Source organism: Suricata suricatta, chromosome X (genome assembly GCF_006229205.1).
Source record: "Suricata suricatta isolate VVHF042 chromosome X, meerkat_22Aug2017_6uvM2_HiC, whole genome shotgun sequence".
NCBI lineage: Eukaryota > Metazoa > Chordata > Mammalia > Carnivora > Herpestidae > Suricata > Suricata suricatta.
This window is the reverse complement of record NC_043717.1, coordinates 41,617,874-41,637,596: the sequence shown is the minus strand read 5'-3', so window position 1 is coordinate 41,637,596 and position 19,723 is coordinate 41,617,874. Positions and strand designations below refer to the sequence as shown.

General features: G+C 42.3%; 1 protein-coding gene across 1 annotated transcript in view; it reads left to right on the top strand.

Moving 5' to 3' along the window:
* Positions 1–19,723, top strand: part of SHROOM4 (shroom family member 4) — a 53,432-nt gene that overhangs the window by 1,628 nt on the left and 32,081 nt on the right. The window contains exons 3-4 of the mRNA XM_029929652.1: positions 1,793–4,247; positions 10,519–10,580. Of these exons, the coding sequence (XP_029785512.1) occupies positions 1,793–4,247; positions 10,519–10,580 (2,517 nt within the window). The remainder of the gene's footprint in view (positions 1–1,792; positions 4,248–10,518; positions 10,581–19,723) is intronic.

The window sequence follows — 19,723 nt, the reverse complement described above, 5'->3', positions numbered from 1 at the left end:
GCCAGGTGGGCTGCTGGCGTCAGCTACCTTTTCCCTTCCACCCCCCCCCCCCCACACACACACAACCTTCCCTCTAAGAAGGAATTTCTGGTGATGAGGCTCAGGGAAGCTAAGGGTTGAGTTTGCCCCCAGTCAATGACTTTATTTGGCACCAAAAGACAGGAGCTCCGGGCAGAGGCAGTTTTATTCTGGAAGAATACACTGAAACACATTCCGAGCTTGGCTCCTGTTTGAGTGGGTGTGTGGTTGCCTGCAGCAGAAAGGATGGTAGAGTGGGCGGTAAGTTCCCTTGCCAACAGGAATTGATGGATTCTTAGCCCAGAAATCAAGTGAGCAGAGTGGCTAAGGGGCAAGGCAGGAAGAAAGTATGAAGGGAGGCTGATCTGAGGCTCTTGGGAGCCCCTGCCTCCACTCAGTTCTGGCTCTCTAAATTGTGGCTTTTCTGAGAACAGTCTGTGACTTCAGGGGTTCTAGGCATAGGAAGTTACTGGCATGACTTGGCTCACTTTGACTTTGTCTGTGGGAAATCGTACTTAAAATTCAAGATTGTGTCTGATCGCAGTCCCTTCCTTGGTCTCCCTGGTTTGGCTTTGCTGTGGGGGATGACGGAGGAATGGATATGCAGGGCCAACTGTAATATCAACACTAGTGATAACAATTAAACAAATTAAAACAAAAAGCAAGAGAGGAGCAGCTGTGTATTGAACCTTTGCTAGGTATCTGGGCTGTGATAAGAGCTTTATATTTATTAATTGATATCACCCACAAAGCAACCAGATATTATATTACTATTATTATAGATATTATTGTCATTCCCATTTAACAAATTGTATAGCAGAAGAGCTAAGACATTGGACTTACAGAGGCTTGGGTTCAAATTCCAGCTTTGCTCCTTTAGCAGCTTCGTAAGCTTGTCAGTTTACCTTGCTAAGCTTGTTTTCTCAGTTGTGGAGGGGGGTGCAGATAAATAATCTCTCCTCTTCAGTCTGAAATGAGACATTGTAAAGTGTCTGGCACATTGTAGGTCCTTGGTAAATGGTCAGGATCACTACTACCAAGAAGAGTACCAGGTGTTGCCTAAGTTCTGGCCCTTTCTGGGTCACAAGCTATAGCTAGGTGATCCTGAGAAAATCACCTCCTCAAAATCACTTCCTTTTGCAGGGCTCAGTTTACTCCAGCGGTTCTCAAAAGTGCAGTCCTTGGACCAACAAAGAGTACTGCATCACCTGAGGACTCATCAAAGGCAAAAATTCTCAGGATCCACCCAGATGTGACACTCTGGGGATGGGGCCCAGAAACCTGTGTTGTTTGGACAAGCCCTCCCTGTGCTTCTGATGCACACTCAAATTTGACAGCCGCTGATTTACAAAATGGACTGGCTGAAATTGAATCAACCCTCTAGAGTCCCTCTCTAATATTAATATTATGTGATTGTCTCTCCTGGCAGAGAGCCACATGCTGACTCCCTCAGGACAGTGACAGGCCAGAAGCAATTCTAGACTCACTGGCGGCAGGGAAACAGCATAAGCCCCAGTGGAGTTCTTAAACTTTTAGTCATTGGGATCCTGCCCGCTCCTGTTTCCATGTGTTGTCTTGTCTCCCATTTGACCATGTCTCTCCGGCGCCCCAGTGTCCATATATCCATTTCCTTTCTTTCTTTTATCTTATCTCCTTCTTATTTGTGGCATGGGTGCCTCTGGGTTGTTCTGCCTTCTCCCACGGCAGGGCTGGCCAAGGCAGGAGAGGGGTGTGGTAATTTGGCTAACTAACCAGTATGCCCTGTGTCTTACAGTGACGTATGTGTGCAGTGGTGTCCACTCTCCCGGCACTGCAGCACTGAGAAAAGCAGCTCCATTGGCAGCATGGAGAGCCTGGAACAACCAGGCCAAGCTTCCTATGAGGGCCACCTCTTGCCCACGGATCAGAACATGTATCCCAACCAGCGTGACTCAGCTTATAGCTCCTTCTCAGCCAGCTCAAATGCCTCTGACGGTGCCCTTTCCCTCAAGCCAGAGGAGCCAGGCTCTGCAGACTGCATCATGCAAGGCCCAGGGCCAACGAAAGCCCCCAATGGCCGCCCCAATGTGGCTGAGACCTCCGGAGGTAGCCGGCGCACCAACGGGGGCTACCTAACTCCAAGCTCCCAGATACCATCCCGCCCACAGGAGGCCCACCACTCTGAGCCTGCAAAGGCTACCAGAGGCCCACCACAGCCTCCAGTGAGGCGAGACAGTCTTCAGGCCTCGAGAGCCCAGCTCCTCAATGGAGAGCAGCGCCAGGCCTCTGAGCCTGTGGACTCCTTGCAACAGAAGGAGATAGTGAGCTTAGGTACCGTGCTATCCCCAAGGAACCCTAACAGGTTCTGCTGCTTCAGTGGGCAAGACCAAGTGACAAATGAGGGCCATCAGAACTGTGAGCTCAGCCAAAGTCCTGAATCTAGCCAGCAGGACCCTGAGAATCTACTGATGGAGGCCTCAGCCAAAGACATTGGATTCCCAAAAGTGCATGACAAAGCTTCCAGCATAGATTCCAGCCCACTCAACAAGGCTTCAGCAGAGCCAGCTAAGGCTGCTTCTTTTGGCAGCCCTCCACACTTCACAGGACCCACAGGGCATCGCCATAGTGCTCCTGAACAGCTTCTGGCATCCCACTTACAGCATGTACACCTTGATACGAGGGGCAGCAAGGGGATGGAGCTCCCAACCGGACAGGATCGGCATGAGTGGACTCTGTCACCTTTGCATAGCAGCCACACAGGGAAAAAAAGTCCATGTCCCCCCACAGGAGGAACCCAGGACCAGCACAGCAAAGAGCGAAAGACCAGGCAAGTAGATGATAGGCCTTTGGGCTCAGAGCACCAGAGCCCAAGCAGTTCTCCACATGGAAAGGCTGATGGACACCCTCCAGAGAGAGGTTTCCAGGACCCAAACAGAGCTTGCAGAGCAGGCAGTGAACTACCTAGCCAGCAGCCCTCTGCCTCTGGCTCTCTTGTTCAACAAACCAGGGATTGTTCTTCAACTATTAAAGTAGCTGGCAGCACAGAGGCTACTAAAGAAGGGGACAGTGAACCCAAGGAATGTGGCCAGGTGGGTGGGAGACGAAATGGTGGGCCCCGGGGCCGCTCAATCCAAAACCGGCGGAAGAGCGAGCGTTTTGCTACCAATCTGCGTAATGAGATTCAGAGGAGGAAGGCCCAGCTTCAGAAGAGCAAGAATCCCTTGTCACAGCTGTGTGACACTAAGGAGACAGTGGAAGAGACTGAAGGGCCCCTAGAATGTACTCCACTTCCTGCCTCAAACTCATCTCATCTGTCTTCATATAAAAACCCGCCTAGCCCCAGGGACAAGCTCTTCACCAAGAGCATGATACTCAGGGTTAGGTCTTCAGAGTGTCTCAGCAAAGCTCCTGAGAGCCATGAATCTAGGACAGGCTTAGAGGGACAAATAAGAGGGCCTGGCCAGCCCTCTTTGGACCTGAACTCAGACTCTGAGAAAACAAATGTTCACCGTGGAGTCCATGGAGGTCACTGGAGATGGTCTCCAGAGCACAACCTACAGCCACATGTGGCAGTAGCCATGGAAGGCCTTTCTTACCCAAGTGACAGCAAGGAATTGAAGTCTTCTACTGCCCAAATTGGGGAGGAAGCCATCCTCCTGCCCTTTGCAGACAGAAGAAAGTTCTTTGAAGAGAGTAGCAAATCCTTATCTACATCGCATCTGCCAGGTTTAACCACTCATAGCAATAAGACTTTTACCCAGAGACCAAAACCTATAGACCAAAACTTCCAGCCAATGAGCTCCAGCTATAGGGAATTGAGGTACCATCCAATGGACCAGTCATATCATTCCACAGACCAACCATATCATGGCAAAGACAAATCATATCATTCGGTGTCACCCCTTCAGTCAGAAACTCCTACATATTCAGAATGTTTTACAAGCAAAGGTCTAGAACAATCCATGTGCTGTAAGCCACTACACTGTGGGGATTTTGACTACCGCAGGACCTGTTCCTACTCCTGCAGTGTCCAGGGAGCCATAGTCCATGACCCTTGCACGTATTGTTCTGGGGAAATCTGCCCTGCTTTGCGAAAGAGAAATATGATGCCAAACTGCTACAACTGTTGTTGCCACCACCACCAATGCATCCGGTGTTCAGCTTGCTATCATAATCCACAGCACAGTAGCCCTGAGGATGGCAGTTTGGCATCTGGCAACACTTGGAAACCTAGGAAGCCAACAGTGCAGGTGAGGACTTGGTTCTTAGATGGGTTTGCTTCCATTTTTCTCTCAGTGAGGAGAAAGCAAGGTAAATTTTTGGAAAATATAATGATTACAGTTCCTTGAAGGAAGCAATTCCTTCCCCAAGTGGTAGCTTAATAACCTTGGGCAAGACACTCAACATTCAAAATCAGTTAACCCATCTTTAAATGAAAATGACTTTTGCCTCACAAAATGGACAGAACTGGGATGTATATCCTGACTATAAAATTGGTATCTGAGTGACCTTGAGCAAGTCATTCAACCACCAAAACTTGCATTACATGACTTTTAAAAAATGTTATTTATGTATTTTGAGAGAGAGAGAGAGAGAGAGAGAGAGAGAGAGAGAGAGAGAGAACATAAGCAGGGGAGGAATGGAGGGGAGAGAGAGAATCCCAAGCAGCCTCTGCTCTGTCAGCACAGAGCCCAATGTGGGGCTTGAACTCACAAACCACAAGATCCTGACCTGAGCTGAAACCACGAGTCAGATGTTCAAACAACTGAGCCACCCAGGTGCCCTGCAGTTATGTGATTTTTAATAGGGAGAAAAACAGAATTTTTACCACATAAAATGGCCAGTACTGAGAAAAGTCTTATTACCTTATCTCTAAAGTGGAGGAAAATAATGGCTGTCTCAAAAATCAGTTGTGAGGATCAAACAGGGCTAGTGCCTGACAGAAAATCGCACTTATTCCCTTCCAATTCCTGCTTAAAAAAACTACTTGCACCTGCAAAATTTGCAAATGTCCCTCAGGTTTTCTAAAAAAAACAAATCCTTATGCCCTTCTCCAGCCTATCTTTGTCATGGACCCAGGTCTTGACTAGCTGTTGCTAATACCCTGGTTATGACCAACCCCTCCCCGCCAAACACTGCCAACCACCATCCTCCCTCCTACTGGGAGGATCCCCTATGTCCTTCACTGCCCGATTCCTTCCCCATGGCTTTCCTAGCACCACCTTTTGGCTGCTGCACTGAAATCAGAAGTTAATTCCTGTGTTGAACCGTTGTTGCAGAGGCACACACTTCTTAATGACTTAGTGTAAGGAGTTTTTTTAATATACATTCTTTTTTAAAAAAGTAACCTTAGGGGTGAAGGAAGGCCTACACAAAAGAATATATGCTATTCCTTTCATGTAACATTCTATAACAGCTATTCTATGGGAAACAAGAAAACAGTGATTACCTACAAAAGGTGCCACAGAGATTGAGCAGGAAAAGGCATGAGGGAACTTTGTCAGATGGTGATAATGTTCTGTATCTTAATAAGTGTTTGAGTTACACAGGTGTATGCATTCACTGAAACTCAACAAATGTGCACTTAATATTTGTGCATTTCCCTGCAAGTAAATTTTGCCTAAAAACATTATAAACAAATATCAAACTTTATTTAATATGTATGCTGAAGGTTTTGAAGTATATTGATGTACACAGCTTATAGTTTTCAGCATACAAATGTTGCACATATTTTTCTATTTACCCCTAGAATTTCCTGTTTTTGATGCTATTGTAAATAGTATCATTTTATTAATGTCAAGTTAAAATTCATTGTTCATACTATATGGAAATACAATTTAATTTTGTATATTGGTCTTATATCCTGAAACCTTGCCAAATTAACTTACTAGTTTTAGTAGCTTTGTGGTAGATTTTAAGATTTTCTACATCGACAATCATGTCATCTGCAAACAAAATTGTTTTTTTTTAATCTTCCTTTCCATTGTGTATACATTTTCTAGGGGAAGAGGTGTCTTATTGCACTGTCTAAGACCTACAACACAATGTTTAGTAGAAATAGTAAGTGTGGCTAGTGTTGCGTTGTTCCTAATCTTTCCCTATTAAGTTTGATGTTAGCTATAGGTTTGTCATGGATGGCCTTTGACAGGTTGAGGAAGTTCTCTTTCATTCTTGGTTTGCTGAGAGCTTTCATCAGGAGCAAATGCTGGATTTCTTAAAATACTTTGTCTACGTCTATTGAAATGACCCTACAGTTGTCTGTTTTACTCTATTGGTATGGTGAATTCTATTGATTAATTTTTGAAATAAGAACAAGATTAGCATTGTCAAATTAAATCCTACTTGGTCATGACATAGTGTCCTTTTTATATATTACTAGATCTGATTTTCTCATATTTTGTTAGGGATATTTTTGCTTATGATGACCAGGGATTTTAGTCTGTAGTTTTCTTCTAATGTCCTTGTCTGGTTTTCATGACAAGGTGCTGGCCTTACCAAATACATCAAGACATAGTCCCTCTCCTTCCATCTTCAAGAAGAGTTTGCATAGAATTGGTATTACTTCTTCCTTAAATGTTTAGAATTTATCATCAAAGTCATCAGGATCTGGAGTTTTGTTTGTGGAAAGATTTTAAACTATGAATTCCATTTCTTTGATAGATATAAGTCATTTCAATAACCTTTTCCTTCTTGAGTGAGCTTTGTTAAATCATCAGGAAAAATCTATTTAAGTTTTCAAATTTATGGAGATAAAGCTCTTTGTCACTTTAAAAATGCGTCAAGAATGTGAGACAGATTGGTGGGTGGGTAGAGGAGTGAATATGTATGGAATCAAGTAGATGTAACAATTATTGTAGAATCTAAGTGGTGGGTATATGGGTGATTGTAAACTTATTCAACTTTCTGGATGCTTGAAAATACCTATCACAAAATGTTGAAGCAAAGAGGAGAGGAAATATAAAATAGTGGTTAAAAGGGCACTGATGCTGGAACCAGACTGCCTGCATTCATATTCCTAACCTTCCCCAACTGAAAAAAACAAACAAACATGTAGGTAATAATAGTACCTACATCATAAGTTGGTTGAGAGGATTAAATGGTGAAACATGGGTAAAGCTCTTAGAACAGTGACTACCAGAGAGTCATCATCTTTTGAGTGTGAGTTATTGTCTCTTGAAGTAAAGGGAGATTTGGGCTTAGCTTGAAACATTTGCTGAAAAAGGTGCTGTGAGTAGACAGTGGAGGAAGAAGGCTGAAGTTGGGGGAAAGGACATGATGGATTGCAGGAGTGTTGGTCCAGAGCTGGTAGCTCGATAAGGGAAGGAGGCAAAATGTGCAGGTTGCAGCAGTTAGTAGCAGCAATGCATGTGTGCTGCATCCACACCATGCCTCTCCTGTTGTACTCTAAAGGAAGGGAACACATTGGGTTCCTGATGACAGACCAGCTTGGCAGGTCTGCTTAGACACTAGGCTTTGGGATATGTGGAGCCCCTTCATGTCCGTTTCTTCCCCTGCCACTTGAACACAAAAACATACACGCAGACAGAGGGACACTTGCAATATGGGATAGAACACCCCAGCTCAAATGACCAAGGTGGTTGTAATGGTGGCTGACGTAGGGCTGAGATCCTGCTTCTTATAGCCCCTGGAAAAGGTTAGGGAGATAATTAGCTCCTTACTGCTGTTAGGAGAACTAAAATCAGCATGTACTTACATTCCTCATACTTCATGCCAGTTAGTTTTGCACGTATTATCCGATTATTTCATTTAACAATTGTTTGAGATTAAGGTATAATAGGACCCCCATTTTTATTTTTATTTTTTAATTTTTATTTATTTATTTATTTTAATAGTTTACTTTTAAATTGGTTTCCATAATACACCCATTGCTTTGACCCCCATTTAAAAAATATTTTTAATATTTTATTTTTAATGCTTATTTTTGAGAGAGAGAGAGAGAGACAGAGAGAGTGCAAGCAGGGGAGGGGTCAGAGAGAGGGAGGCACAGAATCTGAAGCAGGCTCCAGTCCCTGAGCTGTCAGCACAGAGCTTGATGCAAGGCTCGAACTCACAAACCTCAAGATCATGACCTTAGCTGATGTTGGACACTCATCCAGCTGAGCCACCCAGGCACCCGTAGGATACCCATTTTATAGCCAAGGAGGCTGAGACTCACAGAGGTGACACATCTAGCAAGTGGCAAAGGCAAAACTTGAACAACATAACCATAACGGACATTGAGTATCCACTGTGCACCAAGTATTATTCTAGGTGCTTTACATGTATCAACTCATTTAGTCCTGGAAGCAGTTGGGAAATTGATACTGTAATTATTATGATCTCACTATTAATAGCTGGGAGAGATGAGCTAAAAAGAAGCTGGGTAGTTTGCCTGAGGTCACACCACTAGAGAAGGGCAGGTGAGGGATCTGAATCCATATGATTTGGCTTCAGAGGCCAAGCTCCTAGTTGTGCTACACTGCCTCTCCATAAGCTAAAGCTAATTGAAAATCCCAGGCCCAAACTGAGGGTTAATTGGGGGGTTGCAGGGGAGAGGGGAAAATGGGTGATGGGCATTGAGGAGATCACTTATTGGGATGAGCACTGGGTGTTATATGTAAGCTATGAATCACAGGAATCTACCCCAAAACCTAGAGCACACTGTATGCACTGTATGTTAGCCAACTTGACAATAAATTATATTTAAAAATAATGAATGAATAAATAGAATATACTATTTAAAAAAAATAAAAACCTTGATCGATACTGTCAAACTCTCCTCCTGGAGACAGTGCTCATCTTCCCCCTAACCCTGTTAATATTTAACATTTTCATTAAGTTTAACCTGGCGCAATCAAATAAAGAGAAAATTGGAATAAAAAAAAAGAAATGAAAAGAAAAGAAAAAGAAAAGCCTAGGCTCTCTCCAGTATGGCAGGATGCCTTCTAGCATTATAACTTTGATTAGGGCAGCAAAGGAACCCTGTCTGTGACAAGCTGTAGGGATCACTACCTTGTTGGTTCATAGAGTGCAAGCAATTTACAGCAACTTAAGTGGCTCAAGGAAAAAAAAAAGTAAGGTGATACTGGGGCGCTGAGAAGGAGGTTGCAAATTGGGAGAGGACTTTGGTTTGGCCACTGCTATTTACTGAGTACTTTCCACAGGGCATGGACAGGAAATCCTGGCTCCCACTGTGGCTGAATGAGTAATAGTGTCTTTGAGGACAGGGACATCTCGGAAGGGTGTTGAGGCAGAGTCGAAATTCTAACAAGTAGTCAGAGCTGCTCTAACATGACTGTTAGAGGCAAGGGCCTCTCTGGTCTTGGGAAACCTATAAAACCTCATCTTTCCTGTGACTGCTAAGATCTACAGCTTCCCACATGCCAAGCATTGTGCTGGGTATTCTCTATGCACATCCCATTTTGTCCTCACTCCTGGGAAGGCAGCAAAGTTTGATGGTAGCCCTTATTTGCCAGATAGGAAGCTGAGGTTCAGAGAGGTGATGTAACCTCTCTCAGACAACACAGTTAATAAGAGTCTTAGCCAGTATGAATAATACCAAGGATCTTACCCCCAAAGGGGAGTAATTTTTTTTGCTAGGACAAAGGTAATAAGACTTTGAATAGGACAAATGATAGCATTGGAGGAAGAGGAAATTTGGGAGATCAGTGAAGTTTAGGAAAAATTGTGCTTTCCTATTGAGCTAAGCTCTGGGTTGCTAGGTAGAGGATGCTGGATGCAAAGTCAGAGAGAATGTTGAAGGCAAATTTGCATCAGGTTTGCAGCTAGGAATCGGAAGGGAGGAGCATTTTTAGAAATGGCACATATGGCTTGAGCTATAGGTTGCTTGGGAAAAGCCCTTAAGGAAAAAATGGCTAGGATGGAGAGCATGCTCCTATAATATGGGGACTGTGGCACCTGGTGCTCATGCTCCCCAGAGATGAGCCTGCCTCAGCCCCTGCCAGAGGATCTGTGAGGAGGAGGAAGGGCCCTTGCAGTACAGGGGTGTGCTGGCATGCATGCTCTCTGTGTGCCTCACCCTGGAAGAAAGTTGCAGCCCCAGAGGGCTTCAGGCCTGAAAGCCCCCTCAAGGGCGAGGGCTTCAAAGAAGACGCTATGTTAAAAGAAGCAAGAGGAATGAGCAGGTTCACCTGGCAGAACAAGCAAAAAGACCTCCTTTACAAGAGCCAGAGCAAACAGCAAACGTGCTAAACTAGTTTACAAGGTAGTTTGCGAGGGGAATGGAGAAAGGGAAATGCAGAGTTTCTAGAGCACATGATCCAGGTCTCTGAGTACTGTCTTAGTCTCTGCATGCCCCCAGCAGTTCACCAGGCCTCCGGACAGAAAGGTAGTCCTCCAGGTACATATTTCTCTCACCTGTGTGGAAGAGTAAAAGAAACCAAGTGTGAGGTGGGAGTGGGGTCTGGCCAGGTACAGGCTTCTGACCTCTTCACATTTTTGAGGCCATCAGGATACCTGGCTGCTCAGAGCTCCCTAACTTACCAGAATTTTGCTTTGCAGGAGTTTCCTGGGGACAAATGGAAACCAATAACAGGAAACAGGAAGACCAGCCAGTCAGGGAGGTAAGTGATCACCCAGGGAGTTGGGGTGCGTTGATGTCTCTGAGGCTTCTATAGGAATTACTGAGATCTTCTGTTTGTTCAGTTTCTTTTGAGGAGCCTGGCCTGGTGTGTCCATACCAAGAACTTGATACCACAGATGTAATCTAGCCTGCCCCCAGGCAGCTGGGCTACAGACTAAACTGATCACTAGGATGTTTTAGAATACATAGTAGTCAGGTAGTATATTGCAGGGCAGTTTGCCCATCAGCTCAGGGGCCTGGGGCAGGCTTCGCTGGTCATAAGGACATGTGGGAGCAGATCGTGCTGAAATAAAGATGAGATGGCATAAACTATACTCACCTCCCCAGCAGCCACTGAACAATTAATCAGAGAGGACAGAGAGGAGGTAAGACTGTCCAGCTACTGTTATACCCAAGTTTACAATATCACCCCCCAGAACCAGAGACCACCAGGGAGACTGAGTCACGCATGCAAAGGCAAAGGGCTTTATTATGAGTTTAGGCTGGCCAAGCCTAAGCTCGGGCTCACAGACTTCACCAAGACAGTGGATCCATGCGGAGAGCCCCGAACAAAGGCGGGGTAGGGCCTTTTATGAGTTTGGGAAAGGGGACTTACAGGAAATTGTGACACAGGAATAGTGATCCAATCATTATTATACACTATTATTGACAGCAGGTTTAACCATTCACATTGCCTAGAGTATTTGTTACTTTTGGCGGGACCCAATCACAACATTTAGAGTGCTAACCAATTACAGAGTGGACACAGGACCCAGGACCCTCATGTAGGGTGTAACTAGCCTTCTAGGCCTGCCCTTAGAAATGTTAAGGGTGTTAGCTAGCCTTTCCTGATTGGATGTTACAAGGGTGGTCTCTCCTGCCTTGGGCAATGTGTGCCCTTCTATTGTCTCAGGGAGTCAGTTTCAGACCTGTGTCCTTACATTACCACTGTATCTTTGCCTTTCTTGTTGGAGCCACCTATGTTTTGGCCTCTGCCACCTTTCTTTTTACAGGGCTTGTGAAGAACTTAAGGCAAGTCCAGGGGAAGATCATGCTAACAATAAATTAAAATTTTTGGAAGAAGGTAGGGACATTTTTTGCAAATGGCATGTATGTCCTGGACTAGAGAAAAAGAGAGTTGCCTGGGTAAAACCCTTAAGGAAAAAAAAGTGGAGAGTAGTTCCTGTAATGTGAGGAGCTTGGCACACAGCACTCATGCTCCCTAGAGATGAGCCCACCTGCCATAGGTGACTAGAAGGAGTGGACAGTTAGCTTCTCCAGTTTGCTCTCCATCAGCCTGGCATGACCTTTTTTGTGAAATTCCTTGATATGTTCTTTTAGCCAGTTCTTCTCTGGGCCAAATTATACAAGATATCCCCCAAATTATATTGATTAACTCAAACTCTAGAAATGAAGGGGGAAGAAGACCCTTAGCTATGCCTCTGAGGGAGCACCAATGGAGGAGGCACCAAGGGAGTGGACTAGAATCCGGGTTTCCTGACCTTCTGTAATTTGGTGGTACAGTCAGGAATAATTTTGGCTTTCTTTTGACACCAAAGTATGGGACACCCATCAGGTTTCTGGTTGGCCATGAGAAAAGAGAGGAACCCAACATTTTTATGAATAATCTACTAAATGTCAGTCACTGGGCTGGGTCTTTTTTAACCCATAATCTCATTTATTCTCCACAACAGTTCATTTAATTACCTATTTTGTAGATCAGGTCCAGAGAGATAATATAACTTAGCTGAGGTCACACAACCAGTAAGCAATGGAGCCACAATTTGGACCCAGGTTTGTCCGGCCCCAAAGTTTATGCTTTTTCCCTAACAACTGCATCAATTAGGATCCCCAAAGAAACCTTTCAAAAGGATCCTTCAGCATCCTATCTCAGAAGTCTGAGGCCTATGGAACTCTCTGGCTGGTCTGATTCCCTGATGTGGATCTGCTGAGTTTCCCATATTAGACTGAGACCTTTGAGAGAGTAGATCATGTCTTGTCCTTATTCTCTTACCACAGAGACTTATCCTCTGTGCCTAACATAGTGCCTGACACAGAAAAGTCCCTCAAGAGGTATTTGCCATTGGCTTACCAACTGAGGAAACAGAGCCTCCTCCATCATTGGGTGGTGAAATGACACAAAAATAATAATGCTAAATAACATTTCTTGAGCATAGTGCTCTCTTCTAGGCACCATTCAAAGCACTTTACAAATATTTACAGCTGACCCTTGAATGACACAGGTTTGAACTGCATGAGTTTGCTTATACATGGATTTTTTCCCAATGAATACAGTACAGTACTGTAAATGTATTTTCTCTCCCTTATGATTTTTTTTGAATGGGTAATTTTATTTATTTATTTTTTTTAGACTGTAGGCCTTTTTTGCATTTTTTGTAACCTTATATATATATTTTTAGAATATAACACTATTTTTTTTAACATATGCAATTATTTTCCATCATTTACAATACAGTAGTTACAATGACACTCCAAATGGATAAGCAAAGTAAAAAATCAAAACACCAGCTTCTATTTCATGTAATTAGACTTATACAGAAATTAGAAGGTTAAGTAACAACTAGTTAATTTTTTAAATGTTTATTTGAGAGAGAGAGCAAGTGAGGGAGGGGCAGAGAGAGAGGAAGAAAGAATCCCAACCAGGCTTCATGCTGTCAGGGCCGAGTCCTACACGGGGCTCAATCTCAAGAGCCATGAGATCATGACCTGAGCTGAAATCAAGAGTCGAACACTCAAGTGACTGAGCCACCCAGGTGCCCCCCCAACTTATTATGTGCTCAATAACATTTTCTTTTCCCTAGATTACCTTCTCATAAGAATATAGGAAACAATATATAGGACATACAAAATATGAGCTCATTTACTATTGTATCAGTAAGGCTTCCAGTCAACAGCAGGCTGTTAGTAATTAAGTTTTGGGGCAGTCGAGAGTTATACATGGACTTCCAACTGCCTGGGGGTGGGGATTGGAGTCCCTAACCCCAACGTTGTTCAAAGATCAACTGTGTTTATCACCATAACCTTAAGGGGTAGTTATTATTAGTCTCTCTGACAGAAGAAAATGAAGCATACACAGATAAATTCACTGGCCTAAAATCCCACACGTGTAGTAAGTTGATTAGACTCAGGTAGTCTACCTTTAGGGACATTAGGCTCAACTACAGTACTTCTTCAAAATGGTTTTCTTACCAATCAGCCAGTGAAGTAAGAGGACTTTATTCAAAACCTAGTGTACGCACTGCCTTTTTCTAGGCAAGCAGGGGAGTATTAGAGAATGAGCCTCAGGAAGAACAATGCCTGTCCACCCACAGCTTGAGCAAGGAAGCCTAACCCACACAAAGTAAAGTAGCAATAATCATAAATTACCACTTACAAAACAACCTATGTTTTGCAAGCTAAGTTACACATATTATGTTATAGTTTATATTTTCCAAGATTCTATCAGGTACATATTATTATAACTATAGCAGTGGTTTTCAAACTTGAATGTGCTTTAGAAACACCTGGAGGGCTTGTTAAAACACAGATAAGTGGAGCCTAACCTTACCCCCCAACCCCTTTCAGAGACTGTGATTCAGTAGGTTTGGAATAAAGCTCAAAATCTGCATTTCTAACAAGCTTTCCCAGGTGATACTGATGGAGCTGGTCCTGGGATCACACTTGGGGAACCACTGACTCAGAGAAATATATGAAGTTCAGAGAAGGTATAGGAATTTCCTGAAGGTCTCACGGCTACCAAAGGGACAAACCAAGATTTAAACTCAGCTTTTAGTTACTCAGATAAGTTGTTGTAAGATGAAAAGTGTCAAATACATGATTTTAACAAGAAGCATCTGGCACATGGTAAGGAGCCAATACATGATAACTTGTTTTCTATTTAATTTTGCTGGAGGATAAGAAAACTGAAGGCTGGGATCTATGGGACAAAAGACCCAGGGGGGCTAAGCAGAGTACATTAGAGAAATAAATTTCGCAGGTTAACAGTTCTGGCCTTGGAATCAGCCTGCCTGGGTTCAAATCCAGATTCTTATTTTCTCTAGCTTGTGTGAGCTTGGCAAGTGACTGACTCTCCCTTTCTCTTCTCCATCAGTTTCCTTATTTGTAAAATGGGGTAAGAGTACCTAGCTCAGGTGATTTGCCAGGATTAAATTAGAAAATATGTACAAAACATTTGGAACAAAACCTGGCACAGTAAACTCTCGGTAACTGTTAGTTGTAATAATAAAGAGGAGTAGGTGGAGCAGCAGCAGCAGTAACAGTAGAGGAAAGGGGTGAAGAGTGAAGTATTAGACTAGAATAGGTAGACCTTGAAAATATATACAGTATCACAGACACAGAAGCTATTGCAGGTTATCGATCAGGTAAGTGATATGATAAACATGATACTGAGGCAACCAGGATGCGCTTGTAGCCTAGATAGGTTGATGGAAGAACAATTAGGATCAGTGATCCAGGCATGAAAGAGGATGGCCCTGGATTGGGAAGGTGGAGGTGCAGTAGGAATGAAGCAAAAGAGATAGATAAATATGTGTGATATTGGGCAGGGGATGTTTATTGTGAAAACACTATAGGAAATTAAAAACAGAAGAAAAGTAGCCTTATTCCTACCACCCCAACACCCTGATTGTTTTTATTTCCCTACCAGCTTTTATCTATAGGTATGGATATTTTGGGGGGTGGCATAATTATATAAAAATTATGCAGATGTGATTTTTGTGTGTCTAGCTTCTTTTTCCCCACTAAGCATTACTAGGTAAATAATATTTCATGTTACTGTACAGGCTTCCTCAATCATAAATTTATAGGCTACATATTTCAACATTTTAATGTGCTGTAATTTGCTTAATCATTCCCAAATTTTTGGGTAATTAGGTTGTTTCCAATGTCATGCTATTATAAAGTTATGCTGCAGAAAAATTTGGAGTAGCAATAACCTCTTTCTCATACTGAATTATCTCAATACAAATAATTATCTAGAGTTGAGATTACTAGTTGAAACAATATGAACATTATTCTTGTTCTTGATAGATATTGCCAAACTGTTTTTCCAGGAATGATTTTACACTGCCATTAGGAATATATAAGAATACCAGTTTCCCCCAAAACTTGCCATCTGTGGAAAATGTTTCTTTTTTTTTTTCGTTTATACTTTATTGTCAAGTTGGCTTCCATGTAACACCCATTGCTAATCCCAACAACTGCCCTCCTCCATGCCTATCAACCCCTTTCCCCTCTACCCCTCCCCCATCAGCCCTCAGTTTGTTCTCAGTATTCAAGAGTCTCTCATGGTTTGCCTCCCTCCTACTGCCAACCATTTTTCACCCTTGCCCTCCCACATAGTCCTTTGCTAAGTTTCTCCTGTTAGACCTATGAGTGAAAACATATGGTATCTGTCCTTCTCTGCCTGAGTTACTTCACTTAGCATGACACCTTGGAGGTCCATCCATGTTGCTACAAATGGCCGATTTCATTCTTTCTCAGTACCATGTAGTATTCCATTGTATGTATAAACCACATCTTCTTGATCCATTCATCAGTTGATAGACATTTAGGCTCTTTCCATGATTTGGATATTGTTGAAAGTGCTGCTATGAGCATTGGGGTATATGTGCCCCTATGATTCAGCCCTTCTGTGTCCCTTGGGTAGATACCCAGCAGTGCTATTGCTGGGTCATAGGGGAGTTCTATGGATAGTTTTTTGAGGAACCTCTACACTGTTTTCCAGAGCAGCTGTACCAGTTTACATTCCCACCAACAGTGTAGGAGGGTGCCTGTCTCTTCACATCCTCACCAGCATCTATAGTCTCCTGATTTGTTCATTTTAGCCACTCTGACCAGCATGGGATGATATGTCAGAGTGGTTGTGATTTGTATTTCCCTGATGATGAGTGATGCTGAGCATCTTTTCATGTGTCTGTTGGCCATCTGGATGTCCTCCTTAGAGAACAGTCTATTCATGTGTTCTGCCCATTTCCTCACTGGATTATTCAATTTTTGGGTGTGGAGTTTAGTGAGTTCCTTATAGATTTTGGATACTTGCCCTTTATTCAATATGTCATTTGCAACTATCTTTTCCTGTTCCACTGGTTGCCTATTAGTTTTCTTATTTGCTTCCTTTGCAGTGCAGAAGCTTTTTATCTTGATGAGGTCCCAATAGTTCATTTTTGCTCTTGATCCCCTTGTCTTTTGGCATGTGGCGAGTAGGAAATTGCTGTGGTTGAGGTCAAGAAGGCTGCTTCCTGGTTTCTCCTCTGGGTTTTGATGGTTTCCTATCTCACATTAGGTCCTTCATCCATTTTGAGTTTATTTTTGTGTATGGTGTAAGAACGTGGTCTAGTTTCATTCTTCTGCTTGTTGCTGTCCAGTTCTCCCAGCACCATCTGTTATAGAGGCTGTCTATTTTCCATTGGATACTCTTTCCTGCTTTGTCAAAGATTAATTGGCCATACATTTGTGGATCCAATTCTGGATTATCTATTGTATCTCATTGGTATATGTGTCTGTTTTTGTGCGAATACCATACTGTCTTGATGATTACAGCCTTGTATTAGAGGCTAACCTCTGGGATTGTAATGCCTCCTGTTTTGCTTTTCTTCTCCAATATTTCTTTGGCTATTTGCAATCTTTTGTGGCTCCATACAAATTTTAAAATAGTTTGTTCTAGCTTTGAGAAGAATGCTGGTGTTTTGATTGTGATTGTTTTGCATGTGTAGACTGTTTTGGATAATAATGACATTTTAACAATGTTTATTTTTCTAATCAATGAAAATGGAATGTTTTTCCAACTTTTTTGTGCCTTCTTCATTTTCCGTCATAAGTTTTCTATAGTTTTCATCATACAGATCTTTTCATCTTTGGTTAGGTTTGTTCCTAGGTATTTTATGGGTTTTTGTGTAATTGTGAATCAGATCCGTTTCTTGATTTCTCTTTCTGTTGCTTCATTTTTGGTGTATAGGAATGCAACCAATTTCTGTACGTTGATTTTGTACCCAGTGACTTTGCTGAATTCCTGGATCAGTTCTAGTAGGCTTCTGGTGGAGTTGGTCGGGTTTACCATGTAGAGGATCATGTCATCTACAAAAAGTACAAGATTGACTTCATCTTTGTCAATTCTGATGCATTTTCTTTCCCTTTGTTGTCTGATTGCTGATGCTAGGACTTCCAGCACTATGTTAAACAACAGTGGTGACAGTGGACACCCCTGTCGTGTTCCTGATCTCAGGGGGAAAGCTCTCAGTTTTTCCCCATTGAGGATGATATTAGCTGTGAGCTTTTCATAAACTGCTTTTATAATGTTTAGGTAAGTTCCTTCTATTCTGACTTTCTCAAGGGTTTTTATTAAGAAATGGTGCTGTATTTTGTCAAATGCTGTTTTTTGCACCAGCGACAGGATCATATGGTTTTTATCCTTTCTTTTGTTAATGTGATGTATCACATTGATTGATTCGTGAATATTGAACCAGCCCTGTAACCCATGAATGAATCCCACTTGATCATGGTGGATAATTCTTTTTTATATGCTGTTGAATTTGATTTGCTAGTATCTTTGAGTTATTTTTGCATCTGTATTCATCAAGGACATAGGCCTGTAGTACTTTTCTTTTTTTTTTTTTCTTTTTTTTTTTCTGGGTCTCTGATTTGGGAATCAAAGAGATGCTGGCTTCATAGAAAGAGTCTGGAAGTTTTCCTTCCATTTCTATTTTCTGGAATAGCTTGAGAAGAATGGGTATTAACTCTGCTTTAAATGTCTGGTAGAATTCCCCAAGGAAGTCATCTGGCCCAGGGCTCTTATTCGTTGAGAGGATTTTGATAACTGATTCAATTTCTTCACCGGTTATGGGTCTGTTCAGGTTTTCTATCTCTTCCCATTTGAATTTTGGTAGTGCATGTGTGTTTAGAAATTTGTCCATTTCTTCTAGGTGGTCCAGCTTGTTGGCATATAAGTTTTCATAGTATTCCCTGATTATTGCTTTCTGAGGGATTGGCTGTAATAGATCCATTTTCATTTGTGATTTTGTCTATGTTGGTGTTCTCTCTTTTCTTTCTGAGGACCCTGGCTAGAGGTTTATCAATTTTGTTTATTTTTTCAAAAAACCAACTGTTGGTTTCATTTATTTCTTCAACTATTTTTTTGGATTCTATATTTTTTATTTCTGCCCTGATCTTTATTACTTCTCTTCTGCTGGGTTTGGGATGCTCTTGATGCTCCTATTCTAGTTCCTTTACGTGCTCTGTTAGATTTTGAATTTGTGATTTTTCTAGTATCTTGAAATAGGCCTGGATTGCAGTATACTTTCCTTTTAGGACTGCCTTTGATGCATCCCAGAGAGTTTGGATTTTTGTATTTTTGTTTTCATTTGTTTCCATATATTTGTTAATTTCATCTCTAATTGCCTGATTAGCCCAATCATTCTTTAGTAGGGTAGTTTTTAACCTCCATGATTGTGGTGGTTTTCCAGACTTTTTCCTGTCATTGATTTCAAGTTTCATAGCATTGTGATGTGAAAGTGCACATGGTATGATCTCAATTTGTTTATATTTATTGAGACCTGCTTTGTGGGCCAGTATGCGATCTATCTTGGAGAATGTACTGTGTGCCCTGGAGAAGAAGGTGAATTCCATAGTCTCAGGATGTAGAGTTCTAAATATATCTGTCAAAATCATCTTTTCCAATGTGTTGTTCAAGACCATTGTTTCCTTAGTGATTTTCTGTCTAGGTCATCTATCGATTGGTGTAAGTGGAATATTGAAATGCAATTACCACATTCTTATCAATAAGATTTTTGTGTTTGTGATTAATTATTTTATATATTTTGGTGCTCCTGAATTCGGCACATAGATGTTTAAAATTGTTAGCTCTTACTGATGGACAGACCCTATAATTATCATATAATGCCCTTCTTCATCTCTTGTTACTACCTTTACATTTTTTAAATATTTTATTGTCAAATTGATTTCCATACAACATCCAGTGCTCTTCCCCACAAGTGCCCTCCTCCATCACCACCACCTCTTCCCCCCTTCTTTCCCTTCAACCCTCAGTTCATTTTCAGCATTCAATAGTCTCTCAAGTTTTGCATCCGTCTCACTCCCCAACTCTCTTTCCCTCTTCCCCTGCCCCTG